Source organism: Trachurus japonicus, chromosome 19 (genome assembly GCF_045865225.1).
Source record: "Trachurus japonicus isolate A0001 chromosome 19, Traja_1.0".
In the NCBI taxonomy this organism is placed as follows: domain Eukaryota; kingdom Metazoa; phylum Chordata; class Actinopteri; order Carangiformes; family Carangidae; genus Trachurus; species Trachurus japonicus.
This window is the reverse complement of record NC_140925.1, coordinates 4,852,161-4,871,337: the sequence shown is the minus strand read 5'-3', so window position 1 is coordinate 4,871,337 and position 19,177 is coordinate 4,852,161. Positions and strand designations below refer to the sequence as shown.

The window sequence follows — 19,177 nt, the reverse complement described above, 5'->3', positions numbered from 1 at the left end:
GATGAAAATAACCTTTGACCTTTTCAACATGGTGGCGAGCAACGTAAGATTCGCTAATGGTAAGCAAGGCAAGCCTTTAGAAAACAGTTAGCAGCTATTCACTTTATGTATGCGTGCATGTACAGTAAAAACGCTTTTAAAAAGCTAGCCAAATATCCAGTGCTAAATCTCCATGAATATTAATATTTACCGTTTGAGTTTTGATAATTCATCTTCTTGCTGTAAGAGATGAACTAGGCAATCCAAAATTGTTTTACCCAAGTAACAAGTCTGAATCTGTGTGTCCACCATCTTTATTTTCTCTGTACAACAACAAAAGCACATGAACACAATGCACTGGTAAATACCAAGTGGAAAATACCATCTGTACCGTAGCACATGAAGGCAGCATTAGTTCTTGATTTAAAAACACAAATATAACCTCTAATATCTGCATGTTCGGAAAACCTCAGACACCAGGAGATGGAAATTAAAGTGGGATATCAGTTTCAAACAGGCTATACAACCCCCAAAAAATAATCATATTATGTAGGAAACCATACGATAAAAGACAAATTGACTCACAAGAGGAAACTTCAGGGTGAACTCCCCTGGAGCTGGTTTTAACCATAGGTTTTAACTCGTGTTGCGGTAGGACGCCATCTAGTGGTCAATGTTGATATTTGGTGCATAAATGTTTTGTTTTTTTTTCTACTCTGAGGTAAATGTTGTTTCTCTGTCAGTGTTTGCGCAGCTTTATGAAACTCTCTGTTAAGCACAATGCATGTTGGTTAGTTTTTTTCTGATGAAATGCAAATTCAAGTTAACCTCAAGGAGGATGCAGTTCCTCTCCACTCACTGCAAGACCTCAATGCATGGTGGGAAACATCTGGCTAAGAATCACAATCTTTCCAGTCAAGTAAATAAAGCCAAAGTAAATTAGTATTTTTTTTTTTTTAGCTTCAAGCAGAAGTAAGCGATCCGGTCGTTTTGGCTAACTTCTTGTCAGCCAATGGAGTTAGCAGCCCCCGCCCTCGTCATGGATCTATTGGTCCTCGTCCCTACGTCACCACATTCACGCGCATCCCTTGGCTGCACACACAGAGAGGACCGCCCCTTTATGCCGCTCTCTCTCCTCATTGGATAAAGGTTGTAGGATACAAGGAAAGTTTTCTCCTCGGCTTACAGCAGAGCAGAGTGACTGACAGACCCGTGTTTCAGACCAAACACTCTATATAAGTGATTGCTGTCGGAAGATATAACTATTTAAGACTTATATTAACACAAATATTCCACTTACTTCTGCTTTAAACCTTTCAAATTATGTATTTTTCCATTTTCATTAGTAAACATGTTAAAAATATACTTTGTACTGCATAATTAGTCAATGCAACAATAGACGTCCGTAGAGGATCAGTCTGATCCAGAGCACAGTTCGTAGAAAACACTGACGACCGTGTTGAACCTGTCCTTCAGGTACATCTCCAGTGTTTGCAGCGGCATCCGCCTCACGTCATACCCCTTGAACTGCTTCGGGGCCGTTTGGTTCACGGGTACGATCTCCTCGGTGCTGTTGGGGTCGTTGCGGCCGATGGCGGCGTAGGTGGGGAAGGCGTTCCTCAGCTCCGGCGGGAGGCTCTGGTTGTACTTGGGGCAGCAGTAGGCCGACCACATGTACTCGGGCACGGCCACGCGGCCATTGTGCAGCCAGTGGTCGTCGTTCCTGTAAGGGATGGCGCCGGTCACCACGAAGGCGTCTCCGAGGCAGTAGGCCGACAAGGTGGCGTTGACCACGTGCTCGAGGTCCTCCCAGGGCCCGCCGTTGGAGCCGAACTTCTGAGGGACCACGTTGGTGAGGGTGAAGGTGGCGGCGCGCTCCTCATGGGTCTGGTGGTGGAGGCTCGGGTTCAGGTGGCCGCGGTTGTAGGTGGAGTTGATGTAGTCGGGCTCCACCGCCTGGCTCTCCACCACGTTCTGGTCCAGAGGGCCCGGAGGGAAGACGATCATGTTTCCATCGGCTGCTTTGTTCGCTAACTGTTGGGAGGAGGGAGGAAGACTGAGGAAGCGTGCCTATGTTCCCACTGGACTCTCTCTACCTATCTGGACTCTATCTATCTGGCCTGTCTAGCCTCTACCAGGTCTTTTTACTAAACTTAACCAACTCCTTTCTTCATTGCCTAAACCCAACCAATGGTGGGACCAAAGGGCTGTGGGAACATAGGGCCTAATTTTCAGTGACAACAAAAGTTAGAAATGTGGGAACATAAGGCTGTGGGAACATAGGAATGACCCCAATCTTTCTATCAATCTATTATAAAACAACTGTTTTGTGTTTTGTCTGTATGGTACCGTAATGTCCGTTTTTATTCATGATTTTCTTTTAGTTGGTGTCTCACAACTCTTTTTTGAGTGGTCCCCAACATTTTTAATTTTGTCAAGGGGGAGGGGGTAATTTGTAATGAATACTGTATTTTATCTATCTATCCATCCATCCATCCATCCATCCATCCATCCATCTATGTTGTGGAGTGACACCGAAATAAAGTCTGTCTGTCTGTATGTCTTTCTGTCTATCTATCTATCTATCTTTACTTTCCTTTCTCGTTTTCGAATCCAGAGACAGTGTCGCCTCAACATTAAGAGACAAACACAACAAAGTGAAGACTAAACCGAGGGAGTTCTTCTTCTTTACTCAGGTTCATTTCCTCAAAACACTGAACAAACTGTTTTCTAATGAAACAGCAGCATCAACAAAAATCAGTCCTGAGACTTTTATCTTCCTTGTGACTGTTTTCCTCTGTTATCAGCACCTTTCACTTTCCACAACACAAATATTATTGGACAGATAACATGAAATAGCTATATAACATCAAGGTTACTATATATGTCACATTTCATATATACATTCCTCAAAAAAAGCTCAGAAACATTTTTTCAGTCAATCATTTCTCCCCTTTAATAATAACAATTGGTGTTGTATTTTATATCGTTGGAAAGCCTGATTAGTCCCCTTTACAATGAGGTACAACGTTTAGCTGTGTTGCTCATTCCATGAATGCACGATCCTTACAAGTTGTACCTCGTTGTAAAAGTGACAAATCGAGCTTTCCAACGATATAAAATACAATACCAAAATGTTAGGGATGTTTGACTTTGGGTCAATAATAATTAGTCATGTGACCAAAGGACATCCATTTCTATCTCTTTCTTTGATTCTTCTAGGGTTAGGGTTAGGGTTAGGGTCTCTCTGTGTCTCTGTTCAACCTGACACCTGTTGTTGTGGTTTTTGTGGTTAATCAGCTTATAGCATGTCATAAGGACTGAACCGCTGAACAGCTGGGCTGGTGCATTCAAAAGTTTAGAAAGGTCAAATTCAGTTCACCTGTAAAGGGTTATAATCAGTGGCGTGCACAGGGGGGGCCCAATTGTTGAAAAACGCGTGCTAAAGTGCCCCCTGGGAGCCAAAACGCGCGTTTAAGTGCCCTCTTGGAAGCCAAAATGTGTGCTAAAGTGCCCTCTAGGAGCCAAAACACGTGCTAAGTGCCCTCATGGGGGCCAAAACGTGTGCTTAAGTGCCCTCTTGGGAGCCAAAACGCGTGATTAAGTGCCCTCATGGCAGTCAAAACGTGTGCTAAAGTGAACCTCATGGTAGCCAAAACGTGTGCTAAAGTGCCCTCTAGTAGCCAAAACGTGTGCTAGAGTGCCCTCTAGTAGCCAAAACGTGTGCTAGAGTGCCCTCTTCAGTGGCGAGGACGCGCTATGTGCCCTTTTTTTTCCTTTTCGCCCCTGCCCTTCAAAAAGTCTGTGCACGCCACTGGTTATAATGCATTTTAGGTGCATTCTGAATTTTTTTAAATCTGAAAGCTGAATATCCCTAACTTTTTTGTGAGCAGTTGTATTTTCCATATATCACTTTATCCTCACCTGAGGCTCAAACTTCCAGGACGCCGCGGGCCTCTTTCCCGCCGGTGTCTTGTACAAATAGGCCGAGAACCACGGTGTGCGGCGAGGGCGACTGTACAAGGTGGCGAATCGGTACTGGTTGTAGAACCGCTGGCAGATGGGCGTCCCCGTCAAACCTTTAGGAGGCCAGGACCTGTAGAAGAAGTTCAGACATGGGGTGAAGTCGCCGACATCGGCTGCACACAGACACCAACCTGCAGCCAAGAGCAGGGAGGCCAAGGCCGGAGAGGAGGAGCAGGACGTCTTCATGGTCCAGCTGTCTGATCTTCAGTGGTGGTGTGTGGGGTGAGCAGAGCTGTTTCCTTCTCATTGACGCATAGTGACGTTTCTAAAGTGAAAGCAGAAGAAGCTTGAACATCAGTTTCTATTCAGGTCTCTTTGCCCGACAGGAAGTCCACTGCATGTGCTGCAGAAAATGCCAAACAGAGACGCAGAGAGATGAGAAACACGCTGAACTTCCTGTGTTATCTGTTTGTTTACAGTGATAAGAGAAGTGTTTAACCCAGTGCAGAATGAGCTGTGGGCAAACTGGTGATAACAGTCACTGAGATAGGACATGAACGCAGCACAAACCACGTTTAGTTCACTTTTCGTTTAACTCAGTCAGTAACTGTACCTCATATAGCCTACAGTATAGTCTGTTAATTATTACACCAGAGACACTAAACCTTTGCCACTTCCTGTTATTCAAATGAAGGTGGGTAATTCCTGTTTACTGCCACTCTGTGTTTTATTCACTCACTACGACCAAAATCAATAAAATGAATAAGTTTGTGGTCTAAACTGAAAAGACTTTCATGTTTTCTACACTGGTTTTTTAAATCTGAGGTTTTTCCTCATTGGTTTTTAAATGGCACTAAGTGGAGCATTAACACCACCTGCTGGTTATCTACAACAACTACAGCTCTAAACAATAGTTGATACCAGTAAATCTCTTTCACCTAATTTCTCAAATTTCTATATCAACGTTTTGTATATTTATGGCTGTTTTCTTATTATCTTATTTATAGTTATTCTAATCTTTTTATTGTGTATAGGAAACATTACATCCAACAATGTGACTGAGATGAAATGAAACCACAGTATGAATTGCACATTATGTTGATTTATAAAGTTAGAATTTTTTCCTTTAATATCTTGTGTTTCTATCTTTTGTTTGTTTGTTTTTGTTTCATTGTCCCTCTCCTGCATGTTTCACTGATTTCCTTTTATTGCATTTGTTTCTCTGTGGTGTTCATATTCTTTTATGTAGCTTATTTCATTTCAGAGTTTAATCATCAAGCATAAAAACGCTGCAGCAGGTTAGCCGTTAGCAACCAGATCAATTTGGCTTTCAAGGAGCTGGTCAGAGTGAATACTCAATATCTATCACTGTCACTGGGTCAGAAGTACCAATCAAAGCCATTTACAGCTTCTTAAAAGTCAACTTATTGAATATAATCTACCTCATAATTCATAAAAACTATTTACCTAAACACCTTTTAAACAGGCACTTGACACTTTTTTACCCTTGTTTTTAAAGGGATAGTTCAACATTTTGGCAAATTGGCCCATTGCCATAATCGCTATAGTCATAGCAGTAGGTTCGTTACCTTTAATTGTCGGTGTAAGCTATTTTTAGAACGGAGCAGCGGAGCAGCTGGCTGCTCAGAGCTACGCTATGGAGGCTAATGGAATTTCTTGGTTTCCCTCATCAAACTCATCAAATACAAAATCCCCAAACTCCAAAACGCTTTCGTGGACAAGTTGTGACCTGCACATTCACCACGCTATGAGATAATAACGGAACGTTACGAAACGGAGCCGTTTTTGAGGTAAATTCATGCAAAACCGCTGATGCGTGTTGCGTTCAGGGACAATTTTTCAGCAAGCAGACTCTGTATTTACCCTGTATTTACCTTGAAAGCGGCTCCGTCTCGTAACGTTCTGTTATTATCTCATAGCGTGGTGGTTGTGCAGGTCACAACTTGTCCACGAAAGCGTTTTGGAGTTTTGGGATTTTGTATTTGATGAGGGAAACCAAGAAATTCCATTAGCCTCCGTAGCATAGCTCTGAGCAGCTCGCGGCTCTGCTCTGCTGCTCCGTTCTAAAAATAGCTTACACCTACAATTAAAGGTAACGAACCTACTGCTATGACTATAGCGATTATGGCAATGGGCCAATTTGCCAAAATGTTGAACTATCCCTTTAATACCTTATGTTACCTTATGTGTAATAATGTTATTTGGTGGTTAATGGTTTGTGTGTGTCTATGCTATTTTTGAGTGCCAACATAATTGCGTTGTAGCAATGACACATACAATGACAAATAAACTTCCTTATGTCCTTATTGACTTGTGCAACATTTCAAGTATCCATAATAACTGAGAATTAAGACTTTTTTTTGCTGCAACAAATTCAAACATGGTACAGTTGATAGAATAAAGCTATTTCCTCATCTCTACTTTGTTCTGTAACATGAGACAGTTCCTGCTGTGTGTGTGTGTGTGTGTGTGTGTGTGTGTGTGTGTGTGTGTGCAGCTCAGTGGGCTCAGTAGGAAAAACATTTCCCTCCCATTCTACTACTCAGTTACATCTGAAGTCCATTTGTTTAACCTCCCCCCCTCCATCCGTCCGTCCCTCCGTCCGTCCGTCCGTCCCTCCCCCACCTCGACCACCCCCACCTTATGTAACATAATGATCGTTGGGTTGGAGTTTGGATTCTCGTTCACACACTCACAGAGAGAGACGCTCGGCTTCTCCTTTGCACTGAGCATTTGTCCACACTTTCAGAAACCTTAGGTGAGTCACAGCACTTTTTCCCTTCAGCTCACTAACAGTTAAAGGCCTTCACAACCTCATACATAACAACAACAACAACAACAACAAAAACTCACACTTCTGCTGACAGTAACTCTTCTTGACTCTCTTTTGAGGTGGCTGGTCTGAGAGCAGAAGCGCATCAAGCTGCCAAAATTCCTTTTTCCTGCTTTCTCGCCTATAAAAACAGGCAGAACGTAACTGGACACTGAGCAGAGGGTGTGACTCTCTGCTCAGTGTTTTTAGCCTGTTAGCAGCAAGTCCCTGCTGAATGCTGAATGCATGATGGTGAGATTAGAGAGACCTTAATAACACCAGGTATTAGTCTGTGCGCGGTTTACACTGGACTTTGAGCTGCTAAAGCAACATTTCAGGGGGGAAAAAAATGTTGGAAAGATACATCTTGAAACTTTGAGCTGTGTTTTGGTCAGGAAACTGAGAAAATCTGACTTTGATATATCTTAAAGTCAATGGAAGTTCGTTTTTTCCCTTAGTAATCGTGTAAATAAGATGTAATAAGTGTGTGTGTCTTTTCTCATGTCTTTGGTTCATGTCCAACAGTAATATCTGGCTTTTCTTAGCTCAATTGTTCAGTGTTTATCAGATCAAATAACACAATTATAACGAGGGCAAGTGAGGAGACAGAGACGCCCACACACAGTCTCTGGTGTGTAGTGATTATGTCTGTGTCTTATTTTAACAAACCAACCCTCTGAAACCCCCCCGAATTAACACATTTATAATCACATCACATCAGATTCTCACATTTTAAACCCTTAAATCTTTAAATATTTGACTCTTTTTTTTCTTGGAGATTGACCTAAATGATTATTTGATCAGTATAATTATTACTTGAAGGTTAGAAGTCTACTTGTAGTTTCCTGCAGGGCTGCAAGATATTAATTCGACAAACGTTGTTGTTTAATATTATTCCCCTGTATGAAGAAGTGTTTTTTCTATTCACTCTGATATTGAGCAATTATTTTCTCTTTATTTTCTGTTGCTACTATAATGGCAACCAGGCATAGTCGTTATTTCCCCTGCGATGTGTTTAGGAGCATTGTTTTTCTTGCTCCGGTGCCAGTGGCTCATTAAGTTGTTATTGTGAAGGATTGTGAAGGCACTGACAGTGATGTGCGGCTTTTTATTCTAATTCATTTGAAGGACTTTTTATGGAGAAGAAAACAGCTCTGTGCTTTTGTTTCTCAGTTGGGAATGAAATTGTTTGTTTGGTTGTTGCTCCCACGTCGAACATTTCCAACTTTTTCTTTTACAGTCAGTTGAACAGATACGTCTTCTTCATATTAACCTTTCGTGTTTTATTCTCTTCGTCAGAGTTGATCCATGGGGACCAGCTCAGGACTTTCTCCTCTTTTTCTTCTGCTTCTGGTGGCTAGCGTCTCCCTCCTGACGAGTCCCGGCGTCCATGGCGGGAAGATCCTGGTGTTCCCGGTGGACGGCAGCCACTGGGTCAACATGAACCTGCTGATCCAGAGCCTCCACGCCCGGGGCCACGAGGTCACCGTGGTCCGCACGGCCACCAGCTGGTACGTCAAGGAGAGCGCGCCGCACTACCGCTCCATCACCGTCACGCTGCCCGAGGCCATCAGCATAGAGGAGCAGGACTTCTTCGTCACCTTCTTGGTCAAGATGTTGGCGATCCACAAAGAGGGAGCGTCAGTCATCGGCTTTGTGAACTTCTACTGGGAAATGCTGACGTCGCTGTCAAAGATCCACCAACAGGCCAGTCTGGTGGGGGTGGAGATGTTTGAGAACAAGGCTCTGATGCAGAAGCTTCGTGATACTCACTTCGACATGGTTCTTCTGGACCCGGGACTTCCTGTAGGGGTTCTGGTGGCCCATGAACTCAAGCTGCCGACTGTCTTCAACGTGAGATGGATCACCAGTGGAGAAGGTCATTTTGTGGTCGCTCCATCGCCAACGTCCTACGTCCCAACTTCAGGATACGCCGCGTCGGATAGGATGACCTTCGTGGAGAGGATCAAGAACTCCTTCCACTATGTCCTCAACATGTGCATTGATAAGTTTGTAGTATGTCCTCACTATGATCGACTGGTGGAGAGGTACTTTGGTCCAGATGTGAACTTCTACCACCTCCTACAAGGAGCAGACATCTGGCTCATGAGGGTGGACTTTGTCTTTGAATTCCCCAGACCCACCATGCCGAACATCGTCTACATTGGCGGTTTCCAGAGTAAAGAGTCTGAGCCGTTGTCATCAGAGCTGGAGGAGTTCGTCCAAAGCTCAGGAGAACATGGCTTCATCCTGATGTCTCTCGGCACACTGGTCAGAGGTCTGCCTGTAGAAATCACCTCAGAAATCGCTGCTGCTTTTGCCCAAATTCCTCAAAAGGTCATATGGAGGTACATCGGCGAGCGCCCCAACAACCTGGGCAATAACACCCTTCTGGTGAAATGGATGCCCCAGAACGACCTCTTGGGTCATCCAAAGATCAGAGCCTTTGTTGCCCACGGTGGCACCAACGGGATCTACGAGTCCATGTACCACGGAGTCCCGATAATAGGAATTCCTCTTCTGTTCGACCAGTTCGAGAACGTTTTGAGACTGGAAACTCGCGGAGCTGCTAAAGTTGTGGATGCGACCCAACTGACCAAGGAGAACTTCCTGGAAGCGATTCAGGAAGTTCTTCACAACCCTTCCTACAGAAACAACATGAAGCGTCTGTCTGATCTCCACCGGGACAAACCAATGCATCCTTTGGAAACTGCACTTTTCTGGATTGAGTTTGTAATGAGGCACCAAGGCGCTTCACATCTACGCACCGAGTCTTATAAGATGCCCTGGTACTCCTACTACTCTGTGGACGTTATATGCTTTTTGTTGGCAATCCTGTTGTTGGTCACGGCAGCTGTGGTGGGATCAATACGATTCCTGTGCTCTCGACTATGTAGGAGGAGAAAACCCAAACAGGAGTAACCAAATAAAACCCTAACCCTAAACATTTTAAATGATGATTCATACTCTTGATGTCAACAAAAGCAACTAGCTGAGCCTACTAACTGTGCCATAGAGCTCCACTGTTGTCCAGAAATAACAATATACTGTTATCCAAAGACTCACTAAAACACCAACTGTGTTTTCAATTTTCTGCTGCAAATAGGCCCCAACAAATACAACACTGCAGTGTCCCACTGAGCTGTGAGTTGTTTTAGAGATTTACTGTACATCTTCATACTAGATGGACCTCACATTTATGGTTTTGGTCTGCACATGGGAGTTTTACCCTCCAACTGGTTCAGCTTCACTGAGTGTCAACATATCTGATGTTTTTTGATTCCAACACTGTAACAGCAAACAGCAAATTTAAGCTGCACTCTCAGTATTTTTTTAGACTCTATCTTAATGTTCTGTTCAGTCAATTGCAGCGTATAGATCTGAAACATAATAATGTTGTATGTGTTTTATAAGAATCGACAAATTGAATGCTGCACTTTTATGTCGTGTATGATGATTGAAGGAAAAAATGAAAACTTGATGAAAATAAAAAGAAAGAAAGGACAATTTACAGAGTACATATTGTTTTTATTTCAACAATGAAATACAGGGCTGAAGACTGGCTTTATTTTCAACTCAGATATACATTCTTTATCATTTCTATCTCTAAACACAATAAATGACAACATCAACATTACCTTATAACTGGTTTATTTACAATATGAAATGAGATTTAAAGCTGCTCCTGGATGTCCTACAAGTTCTTTTCACAGATCCATCTGTAAGGTTTCTTACAGGAGCTGTCCATCCAGGACATCAGTGCGTCTTCACTGGTGTCCATGTGTCCACAGTCTTCTCCCAGAGGGTCGTCCAGCTTCCAGTCATCAGGCTCATTCGCCATCCCCGGTCTGCTCAGCCAGAACCTGCGGGAAGAGTGGGAGATGAGCAGCTGTCAATCACTACAGACATCCCTCATTATCATTCACTGCAAAAACTCAAAATCTTTCCAAGAATATTTGTCTTATTTCTTGTCAAAATGTCTCATTTCTGGTCAAAACTAATCTCTTTCCACTTAAAATAAGATTCATCACCTAAAAATCAACTTTTTTTAGACAGTTTTCATTTGTTTCAAACTAATTTTCACTTGAAATAAGTAGAAAAATCTGCCAGTGAAAGCAAGTTCTTTGTGCTTATAATAAGAAAGAAAAACTTGCCCCACTATCAGATTATTTCAAGTGAAAATATGCTTGAAAGAAGTAAAAAGTGTCTAAAAACAAGCTACTTTTTAATGTGATGAGTCTTATTTTAAGTATAATGAGATTTGTTTTGACTAGAAATAACATTTTGACTAGAAATAAGACAAATATTCTTGGTAAGATTTTGAGTTTTTGCAGTGTTTATTTCATTTTTAGGCCACTCGGGGGCAGTAGAAACTTGACTTACCGCACATCTGGATTGACTTTGCCCCCGTCCACCCAGCGCCAGTCACCTTCCTCCTCAGCATCGGTCATCCCGATCCACAGCCGGGTGCTGGCCTGATCCACCGCCCGGCTGCCATCAAAAACAAACTCCTAGAAAGGTAAAGAAAGATTATTCCAGTTCTCATTTTTAATTGCAATACAGCTGTCACATGGCGTCTCCTGGTTTTGTCCTCTACCTGTTCTTGTTGACTGTTAACGATGAGCAGGTCGCCCCCTTGTGCCCGACACCAGGCTCTGCTGGAGCTCCAGCTCAGCATGCGGGAGGAGAAGTAGTAACACTTGGTTTCAAACAGTTTCCAGCTGTCCTGACACTTTTTGCAGATTCGTTCTGTGGAGAAAATGAAATGACATGTTGGTGGAAACAAATCCGTCATGCATCTATGTGCATGTTTTTGCACGAGACACTGGGAGCTTCCGCTACAAACAAGCTTAAAATATAGACTTATTTAATTTTTTTCGGAACAATTTCTCATGTCGGGGCTTCAATACAAGAGGGACATTACAGACGAGCAGTATGGAGGTATTTGGATGTTTTTTGGTGTGTCTTTTTGGACAAAGAGTAGTGAGCCCCATTCACAGCCATCATATGGACAAATACTGCTGCGCGGACCCCCCCGTAACTCAGAGAAGGCATGGAGGACTCTGAAATTTGAATTTTGGGTGAACTATCCCTTTAAGGTGTTAACTGATTATGAGGAATAATCTGACATAAAACCATCCAAGAAAAATGAGCCTACACATATTGTCTGTACTTTGATCAAAGCTTTAATATGATTCCTCGTACCTCTGCTCTTCTGATTGACCACGGGGCAGTAGAGATCTAAAGAGTGGTACGATGCGTTCACTGACTTCACGTCCACCACCATCTGCTCCATCTCCTTCGTCCTGTTTCCCTCCTGCTCTGTGGCCTCCTGTCTTTCTCTCACCAGCACCGAGCTCAGGTTCTGGTTTTCTTCTTGCAGCTGCGTCACTTCCTCTTGAAGCTTCTCACACTCGTCCTCTGAGAAAACTCCGGTCCTTTCGTTCAGATTTTGAATTTCCTCTTGAAACCTGTCGTTGGTTTCTGCGAGCTCTCGGTTCCTCTCCTTCTCTTGAAGCAGCTCCTCCCTCAGGAGGCTGTTGGTCTCAGACAGCTGTTGTTTCTCCTCCTGCAGCCGAGTGTTGACAATCCCCAGATGTTTGATAGTTTCAGACATGTTCAGCTTCTTTTCCTCCTGCTCAGACGAGAACTGGACCAGTTGTTGGTGTTCTTGCTCCAGCTGTGTGATCCTAGAGGTCAGATTCTCAATGTGCTCCATTAACTCGCTGTTTTCCAAACTCAAGCTGAGATTGATGGACTGGAGTTGAGCTGAAGTCCTGTTGAGGAGTTCAGTTTGCTCTTCCAGCCGAGCACTGCGCTCCTCTAAGATCTCGTTGTCTTCTCTCAGGTCATTATTTACCTGAGCAAGAGTGAGGTAGCTGTCACTCATGTTCTGGAAATCAAAGAGGCTTTTCCATTCTGGCGTGTCGTCTGACTCGTTATTATCTGAAATTTAAAGACAAAGAACACTTACTTAAAAATAAAAGACAATGTGTTTCTTTAGGCAAACTTTTTGTTTGTTTTTTTGATATTCAATGATTTTAATCTCAAAAGTTACAGTTAGGCCTTGAAAGACAAATCAAAGCCAGGTCCATCACTTCCTTTGTGCTGTGGGACCGAATTTGTACCACCTTTTCATCTTTGCATATTTTTCTTTAAATAGCAGTTATTTGAGCTTTCAGGGACACCGTAGGCAGAGTTGGGAAGGTTGGGATGACAGATATGTTGGAGAAACATTGTGTTTGTCTGGTAGGTTTCATTACGTGTTGTCTGCATTGTATTGATATGTGAAACATTCATAATTGGACCCAGCAAAGTGAGGTGTATTGCAAAGAGCACTGGCCCCAGAACAGATCCTTGGGGCACTCCAAAGATAAGATTTTAAAAAATGAAATGAAACCCATGTGGACATAAATAAATGTTTCAAAAGATGTTAAAATATACTTCACATTTAGTTTTTTGGTCTTTTAGTTTGGTTAATGTTGTACTTACACAGGACAGAAAGAGCTGCACACGTCGCAAACAGCAAGAGACAAAGTGTTGACAGAGCGACCACTGGACAGAGCTGCCGATGGGGGGTCATCTTTGTTTCTCTGGTCTGGAGGCAAACTGAAGCTAAAAACAAACAGATAACACATTTTAATCATTAGTCATCATCAGTAGTGGATGGTGGGTTGTTGTTACAGTTTTTAGTGCAGCTGCAAACTCACATGTCTGAGTTAACTTTGTCCAAACTCTTTATACAGTTGCCCTTACCCCAGTGAATCACTTTAATTTACATTGAATTACATTGAAATTTCACTTGTGTATTATAAGGTGATAACATCTTCACAAATTGGTGAATCTGAAGTGAAGGTGTGAAGTTACATGATGTTACTCACAGATTTCCTGCTCCTGCTTGGCTGGAGTGCCTGAGGTCACTCCTTGTGTTGGGTTGTTAATCCAGGGGAACCACCGATGACCGACCATTGTGTCTGTGCAGCAGATTAAAACACACATTTTACCTCTGGGGTCAAACATGAAGATTGTTTTTTGGTTTGTTTCGCCTTAAAATGTAGAGTTTGTGTTTGTCTGAGATGGTGGAGATATGTCAGAAAACAAAATACTACAGAACAGAGGCCTGGATCAGCCCAGATTTCTCAGACAGATACAGATTCAGTGTCGTGTGTCTAGACATCGGAAATTTACCAAATACACCAACCAACAGGCAGACAGTGGTTTTCCTGTTATGTATGATAAAAGAGACTCTACAGTCTGTTGCTCAGGCTGCTCTATATGCTCCGACAAGTTTGAGGGAAACTGTTGTGATCACACTTTTGGTAGAAAATGTAGATTAAGAATTTAAAATGCATCTAAACCATATAACAAATATAAAATAAATAAATAAAAAGTAATCACAAGAACTTCATCTTACATGCATCAGGAATATTTAGTTTTTCCTCCAGTACATTAACAGTATCTCAGAACTAAAGTTACTCTAAATCTCTGTATTGCACATCAATAATTCAGTTTTATTAACATAATCAATCATTTGAATCATCCTTGACTGTAATGCATTATTATTGATTATTAGCAATTATAATCCTACATTGTGAGATGATACAGTTCAATCAAGGAGTTTTCTGTTTCCTTATGAGTATTATACTCACTCACAATATCTGGTTTTGTCTCAATACCAACACCAGGATGTTTCACTACACCTCACTAACCAAACTGAGGTGAAATCACACATTTACTGTTTCACATTGACTTAAAACAGCACATTTTGTTCTTACAAGACAAATATTTCCTCCCATCCATCCCACATTTATAGATTTATGCATAAACATAACAAGCTGCTGCTGACATCAGGACTCACCTCAGGTATAACGTCGCTCCCAGTGAGTTGTTGTTGTTGTGAGTTGTGTCTTTAAAACCTCCTGATGGATGTGTCCAGATGCTCCAGGAAGCGACTGCCAGGCTCCGTGAAGCAGCTCCAGCTCCTTTATAACCCTCTGCTCCCCTGCTGCTTCGCTTCACACAGGTGGAGATCTACAGTACTGTCATAATGGCCTGTTGTGTGTTTGATGTCACCTTATCTGCCCCCAGAACAATGGACGCTGAGGGGTTGATTGTGTGTCGCTGTTTGGCTTCTGACTCATGAGATTAATGATCTGTTTGATGTTTGTTGGAGGAGATCTGTTAAAAAGTTTGGATTTTAGATTTTCAAATGTGAGATTTGAAGTGCCACTGTGCTGCAGTGTCTAGTATCAACCAGCAGGTGGTGGTGTTTCCTTTGGCACTGTACAGTTTGCTGCAGTAAATAACTGTAAATATAATATAGTCATCTAAAACAGCTCTATTAATTCAGCCTGGAGAAAAAAAAGTCAAAACACATGATCTTCATTATCTGGAGTTTCTAATGTTTTATTTTTTTGTCCAAACATGAAGAGGGAGGAAATGGTAGAGACATAATTTAATGACATGAATCTTACCGTGAAACCAGCAGTTGAAACTGGTCACTGCTGCTGCTTTCAGAGCGTCTTCATCGTTCATCCTCCAGCCTACCTGTTTTTAAAACACGTCTTAAAAGATGCTTTTATTCCTTGGCTTTCAACACAGTTTGAGACCCAAACACGTTAGCTTTTATGCTCTTATACAGTATTTGACTTAATTGACTTTATTTATTTTTATGTCTGTGTAAAGCACTTTGGTCAACTTGGTTGTTTTTAAAGGTGCTCTGATCCCTGCACATGAGACACTACAGATGTGGTCTATGGTTCCCTGATGGTGGAAAAAGCTACTGAAACTAGGCAAGTCAATAAAGGCAGGTTTATTTAGACCATTTTTACAAACACTCTGTCTCAAAGGGCTTTACACAGCATCATGACAACATCCCCTGCTCTTAGACCCTCACATCCACTGAGGAAAAACTTTAAATAAAAACAGCAGGAGAAAACAGAGGAGGGATCCCTCACCCAAATATGCAATGGATGTTGTGTACAGACAAGAAAGACAGAGATTAACCTAACTAACACAAACCTTTGCTGACGGCCCTTTTCCTTTTCTGTCATCTTGAAAATGTAGATGAAAATGAATATATTGTTTAAAATGTAAAGAGAATGTGTCATCTTTATGTCTTTTGGAGATCATTTCATCATCCACTTACTGAACTGTTCACATTAAGGGACATTTTGCCCAAACCTTTGCAGGCTATATTCAACAGCATGAGAACAACCCAGTCCTGTTCTTTTGGGTAAAACCCTGACAGGGAGGACAAGGAGTGAATTTTTTTCTATATCTTATTGTTTTTCCTTTGCATAGATGGATAATTTCACCTTTTTAAATCAATAAAATGCCTTTCCTGTTTCAACACAGCATTGCCCCTGTGGCTGTCCCAGTTAGAAGTGGAAAAACTGTAGGTGTGAAGCCGTTCGCAGCGCAGTAATCACATTTTTACACAAAGGATCTTGGGTGTTTATTAGATTCGACGGAGAGATTTTGTGATAGAGTGAAAATGTCAAACATGCTGCTATCAGCAGGACATGCGGTGTCAACAGAGGCTGTTTAGATAAGAGCAACAATGGTGTGTGTCTGCAGGGAGACTCACCTTCTGTGTCTGTTGAAAAACCCAAAGTGAGTCATTTACAGGGAAAATGTGTGAAGGAGGAAATGCAGACCATCATTATTTTATAACAGTCAGTTTCCTCTAATGCCAAACCTTTGAACTGATGGCCCCTAATTCTAACAGATAATGACAGATTATATGTTAAAGAGTCTTTGCTTATCCTTAAATCACAAAAGCAAATAAACTATAACTTGTTGTCAATATGTCGACTTTGAGCAGTTTGGCTCATTAAGTTTAGGTTTTAAAACATCAATGAAATGTTCTGGGTGACTTAAGACATTTTGCGAACGTGCAACAGTATGGCATATGGCTAGCCATTTTAACATTTAAAAGCCAGACTGGATATGTGTTGCAGATATCTGTAATTCAGTTTTGCCTAGTCAAAAAGAATATTTCAGATATCTGCAACTACATTCTTCCTAGGACAAATGACGTCACTTTTGCCATTCATGTGTATGGGGTTTGTCATTACAGATATCTATAATTCAGTTGCAGATATCTGCTAGCCTATGTGAATTACAGATATCTGTAACTGAATTACGACTATTACTAATTCCAGTTTGAGATATCTACAACGTCATTTTGACTAGTCATAATTCCATTTACAGATATCTACAACTTAATTTAAGATATCTGAAAATTGAATTATGACTAGTTCTAATTCCAGTTTGAGATATCTACAATTTGATTCTGACTAGTCATAATTCCAGTTCAAGATATCTTTAATTCACCTCAGTTAAAGATATCTACATGTCCCTTTTCAGATATCTTAAATTAAGTTTTGACTAGGTGAAATGAAGTTGTAGATATCTGTAAATGGAATTATGACTAGTCAAAATGACGTTGTAGATATCTCAAACTGCAATTAGTAATAGTCGTAATTCACATAGCGGATATCTGCAACTGAATTATAGATATCTGTAATGACAAACCCCATACGCATGAATGGCAAAAGTGACATCATTTGTCCTAGGAAGAACGTAGTTGTGGATCTGAAATGTTCTTTTTGACTAGGCAAAACTGAATTACAGATATCTTGAATGAAAAATCCAACTATTCAAAATGTAGTTGTTGATATCTACAGTGTTAATTCCGGATAGTCACACTTATAGCTTTTAAATGTTAAATCTGCTTGCCTTGATGAACCACGAAACTGTTGTGACCGTTACACATCTCCACACAGTAGAGAAAGTTAGAAAAACTGAAAACAACTGAAGCTTTGTCTGAGAGGTCAGTTGTGTGTCACTGTGTTGGTTTAACACACCCACCCACCCACACACAGAGAAAGAGGAGAAGGAGTTACACCCATAGGTGGCCAGAAACTGGATTGAATGAGGGGTGTGATGGTGTGAAGAGAAAACTGTGATTTTCTTTGACCTGGTTTTTAGGAAATTATGAGTGTGTGTGAGTTTCATTCCAGTGCATACAGAGGACAAGCAGAGTAGGTGCGAGGGAGACTCTGTGCTAATGGATCCTCCTCCTCCTCCTCCTCCTCTTATCTCCAGCGTCCTTTACGACCCAGCAGTCTTCACAAAGATAGACACACACACACGCACACACACACACACACAGACACAGACACAGTGTTACCAGGAACCACAGCGATTTGAGTGGACATACTTTTCTTTGAAATACTAACCCAACATCGCTTTTCTCCCTCTGCTGTTTACACACTTGTGGTTTCTGCACGTGTGGTGTTATGATGCAAACATATATGTTGCGATGATACCAGCTTAACAATATTGCGTCCTGTGCCAACCACAAAAAAACTAAGAAATAAACAACAGTATGGACTGGATTTCTTATTCTGTATGTGATACTATAGTACTTGTTTTGATTTTATAAGTTCTTTCTTTATATGACATGTTAGAAGGTGTCTACGCCAGAAACAGAGCCAACACAGGTATCATTAACCCTGTTCTTATTGAAAAGTTTATTAAAAATTCAATAAAAATTTAAATGACAACAAAAAGAAAAGAAATAAACAAGATGATTGTGATAAAATAACAAACTGATTCAGATTCTGTACTAAAAGATGTGTGTAAATAAACACTGTAGGTACATATCATTCTCCAGACTTTATCACATTAGTATATTTTATAGATTCAACAACATATTTTAGTGTATACCACAATGTACTGAAACCAGAGGATGTTTCACTTCTTCTTGTCTTAAAATCTCAGAGCTTCATATTTTAGACAAGACACTTGGCAGCGGTTTGAGTTCGGCCCTTTTCCTGTTTCCATGTGACAACACCTCTCAGCACAAAGTCTGTACGAACTGGTTCAAATGCCCTCATCTGGAATAAAGGCATGTTTTGAAATGACATACAGTATTCAAGTCACATTAGGATGTCCACATACTTTATACTTTATAGCTGTGTAGTGTTCAAAGTGTCTGTGGGTTCAAAACATCAGACTGCAACTGAGATTAAAAATGTGATTTCATATGTGCATCCTGTGTTACTGAATCATCTTGTACTATGAAGCCACAGCTCACTTAGCTTATAGCATTAAGACCAGGCCCGTGCAGAGGCCTTTGGAGTGGCAGCTGCTAAAATATATATACGTATAATTCTTGAGATGTCTAATTGAGAAGGTGAGAAAATCACAGTTCAAATCCAGTTGTTTTATGTTATTATTATTAATCATTATTGTTATTATTATTAATAACAAAAGAAAGTAACTATGAGACATACAGTATAGAAACAGGAAGACTGACATACTTTTCCCCCCTAAAGCAGCAAACTGAGTGTGGTTAGTTGGCAGCTGTAATTTATATAGGCTACAGGT

At 41.3% G+C, this 19,177-nt stretch overlaps 2 protein-coding genes and 1 pseudogene across 3 annotated transcripts; 1 reads left to right on the top strand and 2 right to left on the bottom strand.

Annotated features, from left to right (window-relative positions):
* Positions 1-1,202: 1,202 nt before the first annotated feature.
* LOC146967199 (endonuclease domain-containing 1 protein-like) lies at positions 1,203-7,078 on the bottom strand. The gene is made up of 3 exons (XM_085760665.1): positions 6,820-7,078; positions 3,904-4,270; positions 1,203-2,013 (listed from the first exon to the last, which is right to left on the bottom strand). The coding sequence occupies exons 2-3, from the start codon at positions 4,189-4,191 to the stop codon at positions 1,393-1,395; spliced, it is 909 nt and encodes a 302-aa protein (XP_085616791.1). The 5' UTR covers positions 4,192-4,270; positions 6,820-7,078; the 3' UTR covers positions 1,203-1,392.
* On the top strand, positions 6,616-9,762 carry LOC146967198 (UDP-glucuronosyltransferase 1A5 pseudogene; annotated as a pseudogene). The gene is made up of 2 exons (XR_015034362.1): positions 6,616-6,724; positions 8,078-9,762. The product of XR_015034362.1 is annotated as a UDP-glucuronosyltransferase 1A5 pseudogene (transcript).
* Positions 9,763-10,469: 707 nt separating this feature from the next.
* Positions 10,470-13,750, bottom strand: LOC146967197 (uncharacterized). Its single transcript, XM_085760664.1, has 6 exons — positions 13,660-13,750; positions 13,271-13,393; positions 11,984-12,724; positions 11,376-11,527; positions 11,162-11,289; positions 10,470-10,641 (listed from the first exon to the last, which is right to left on the bottom strand). The coding sequence occupies exons 1-6, from the start codon at positions 13,745-13,747 to the stop codon at positions 10,473-10,475; spliced, it is 1,401 nt and encodes a 466-aa protein (XP_085616790.1). The 5' UTR covers positions 13,748-13,750; the 3' UTR covers positions 10,470-10,472.
* Between the last annotated feature and the right edge of the window lie 5,427 nt (positions 13,751-19,177).

What these genes read in the sequence shown, in the direction of transcription:
- LOC146967199 (XM_085760665.1), bottom strand. Translation starts at nt 4,191, where the DNA reads ATGAAGACGTCCTGCTCCTCCTCTCCGGCCTTGGCCTCCCTGCTCTTG. An exon ending in CCTGGAAGTTTGAGCCTCAG is followed by an intron (nt 2,014 to 3,903) that starts GTGAGGATAAAG and finishes TCCTCCCAACAG; the next exon opens with TTAGCGAACAAAGCAGCCGA.
- LOC146967197 (XM_085760664.1), bottom strand. Translation starts at nt 13,747, where the DNA reads ATGGTCGGTCATCGGTGGTTCCCCTGGATTAACAACCCAACACAAGGA. An exon ending in TGCAGCTCTTTCTGTCCTGT is followed by an intron (nt 12,725 to 13,270) that starts GTAAGTACAACA and finishes TTTAAATTTCAG; the next exon opens with ATAATAACGAGTCAGACGAC. An exon ending in GGTCAATCAGAAGAGCAGAG is followed by an intron (nt 11,528 to 11,983) that starts GTACGAGGAATC and finishes TTTTCTCCACAG; the next exon opens with AACGAATCTGCAAAAAGTGT.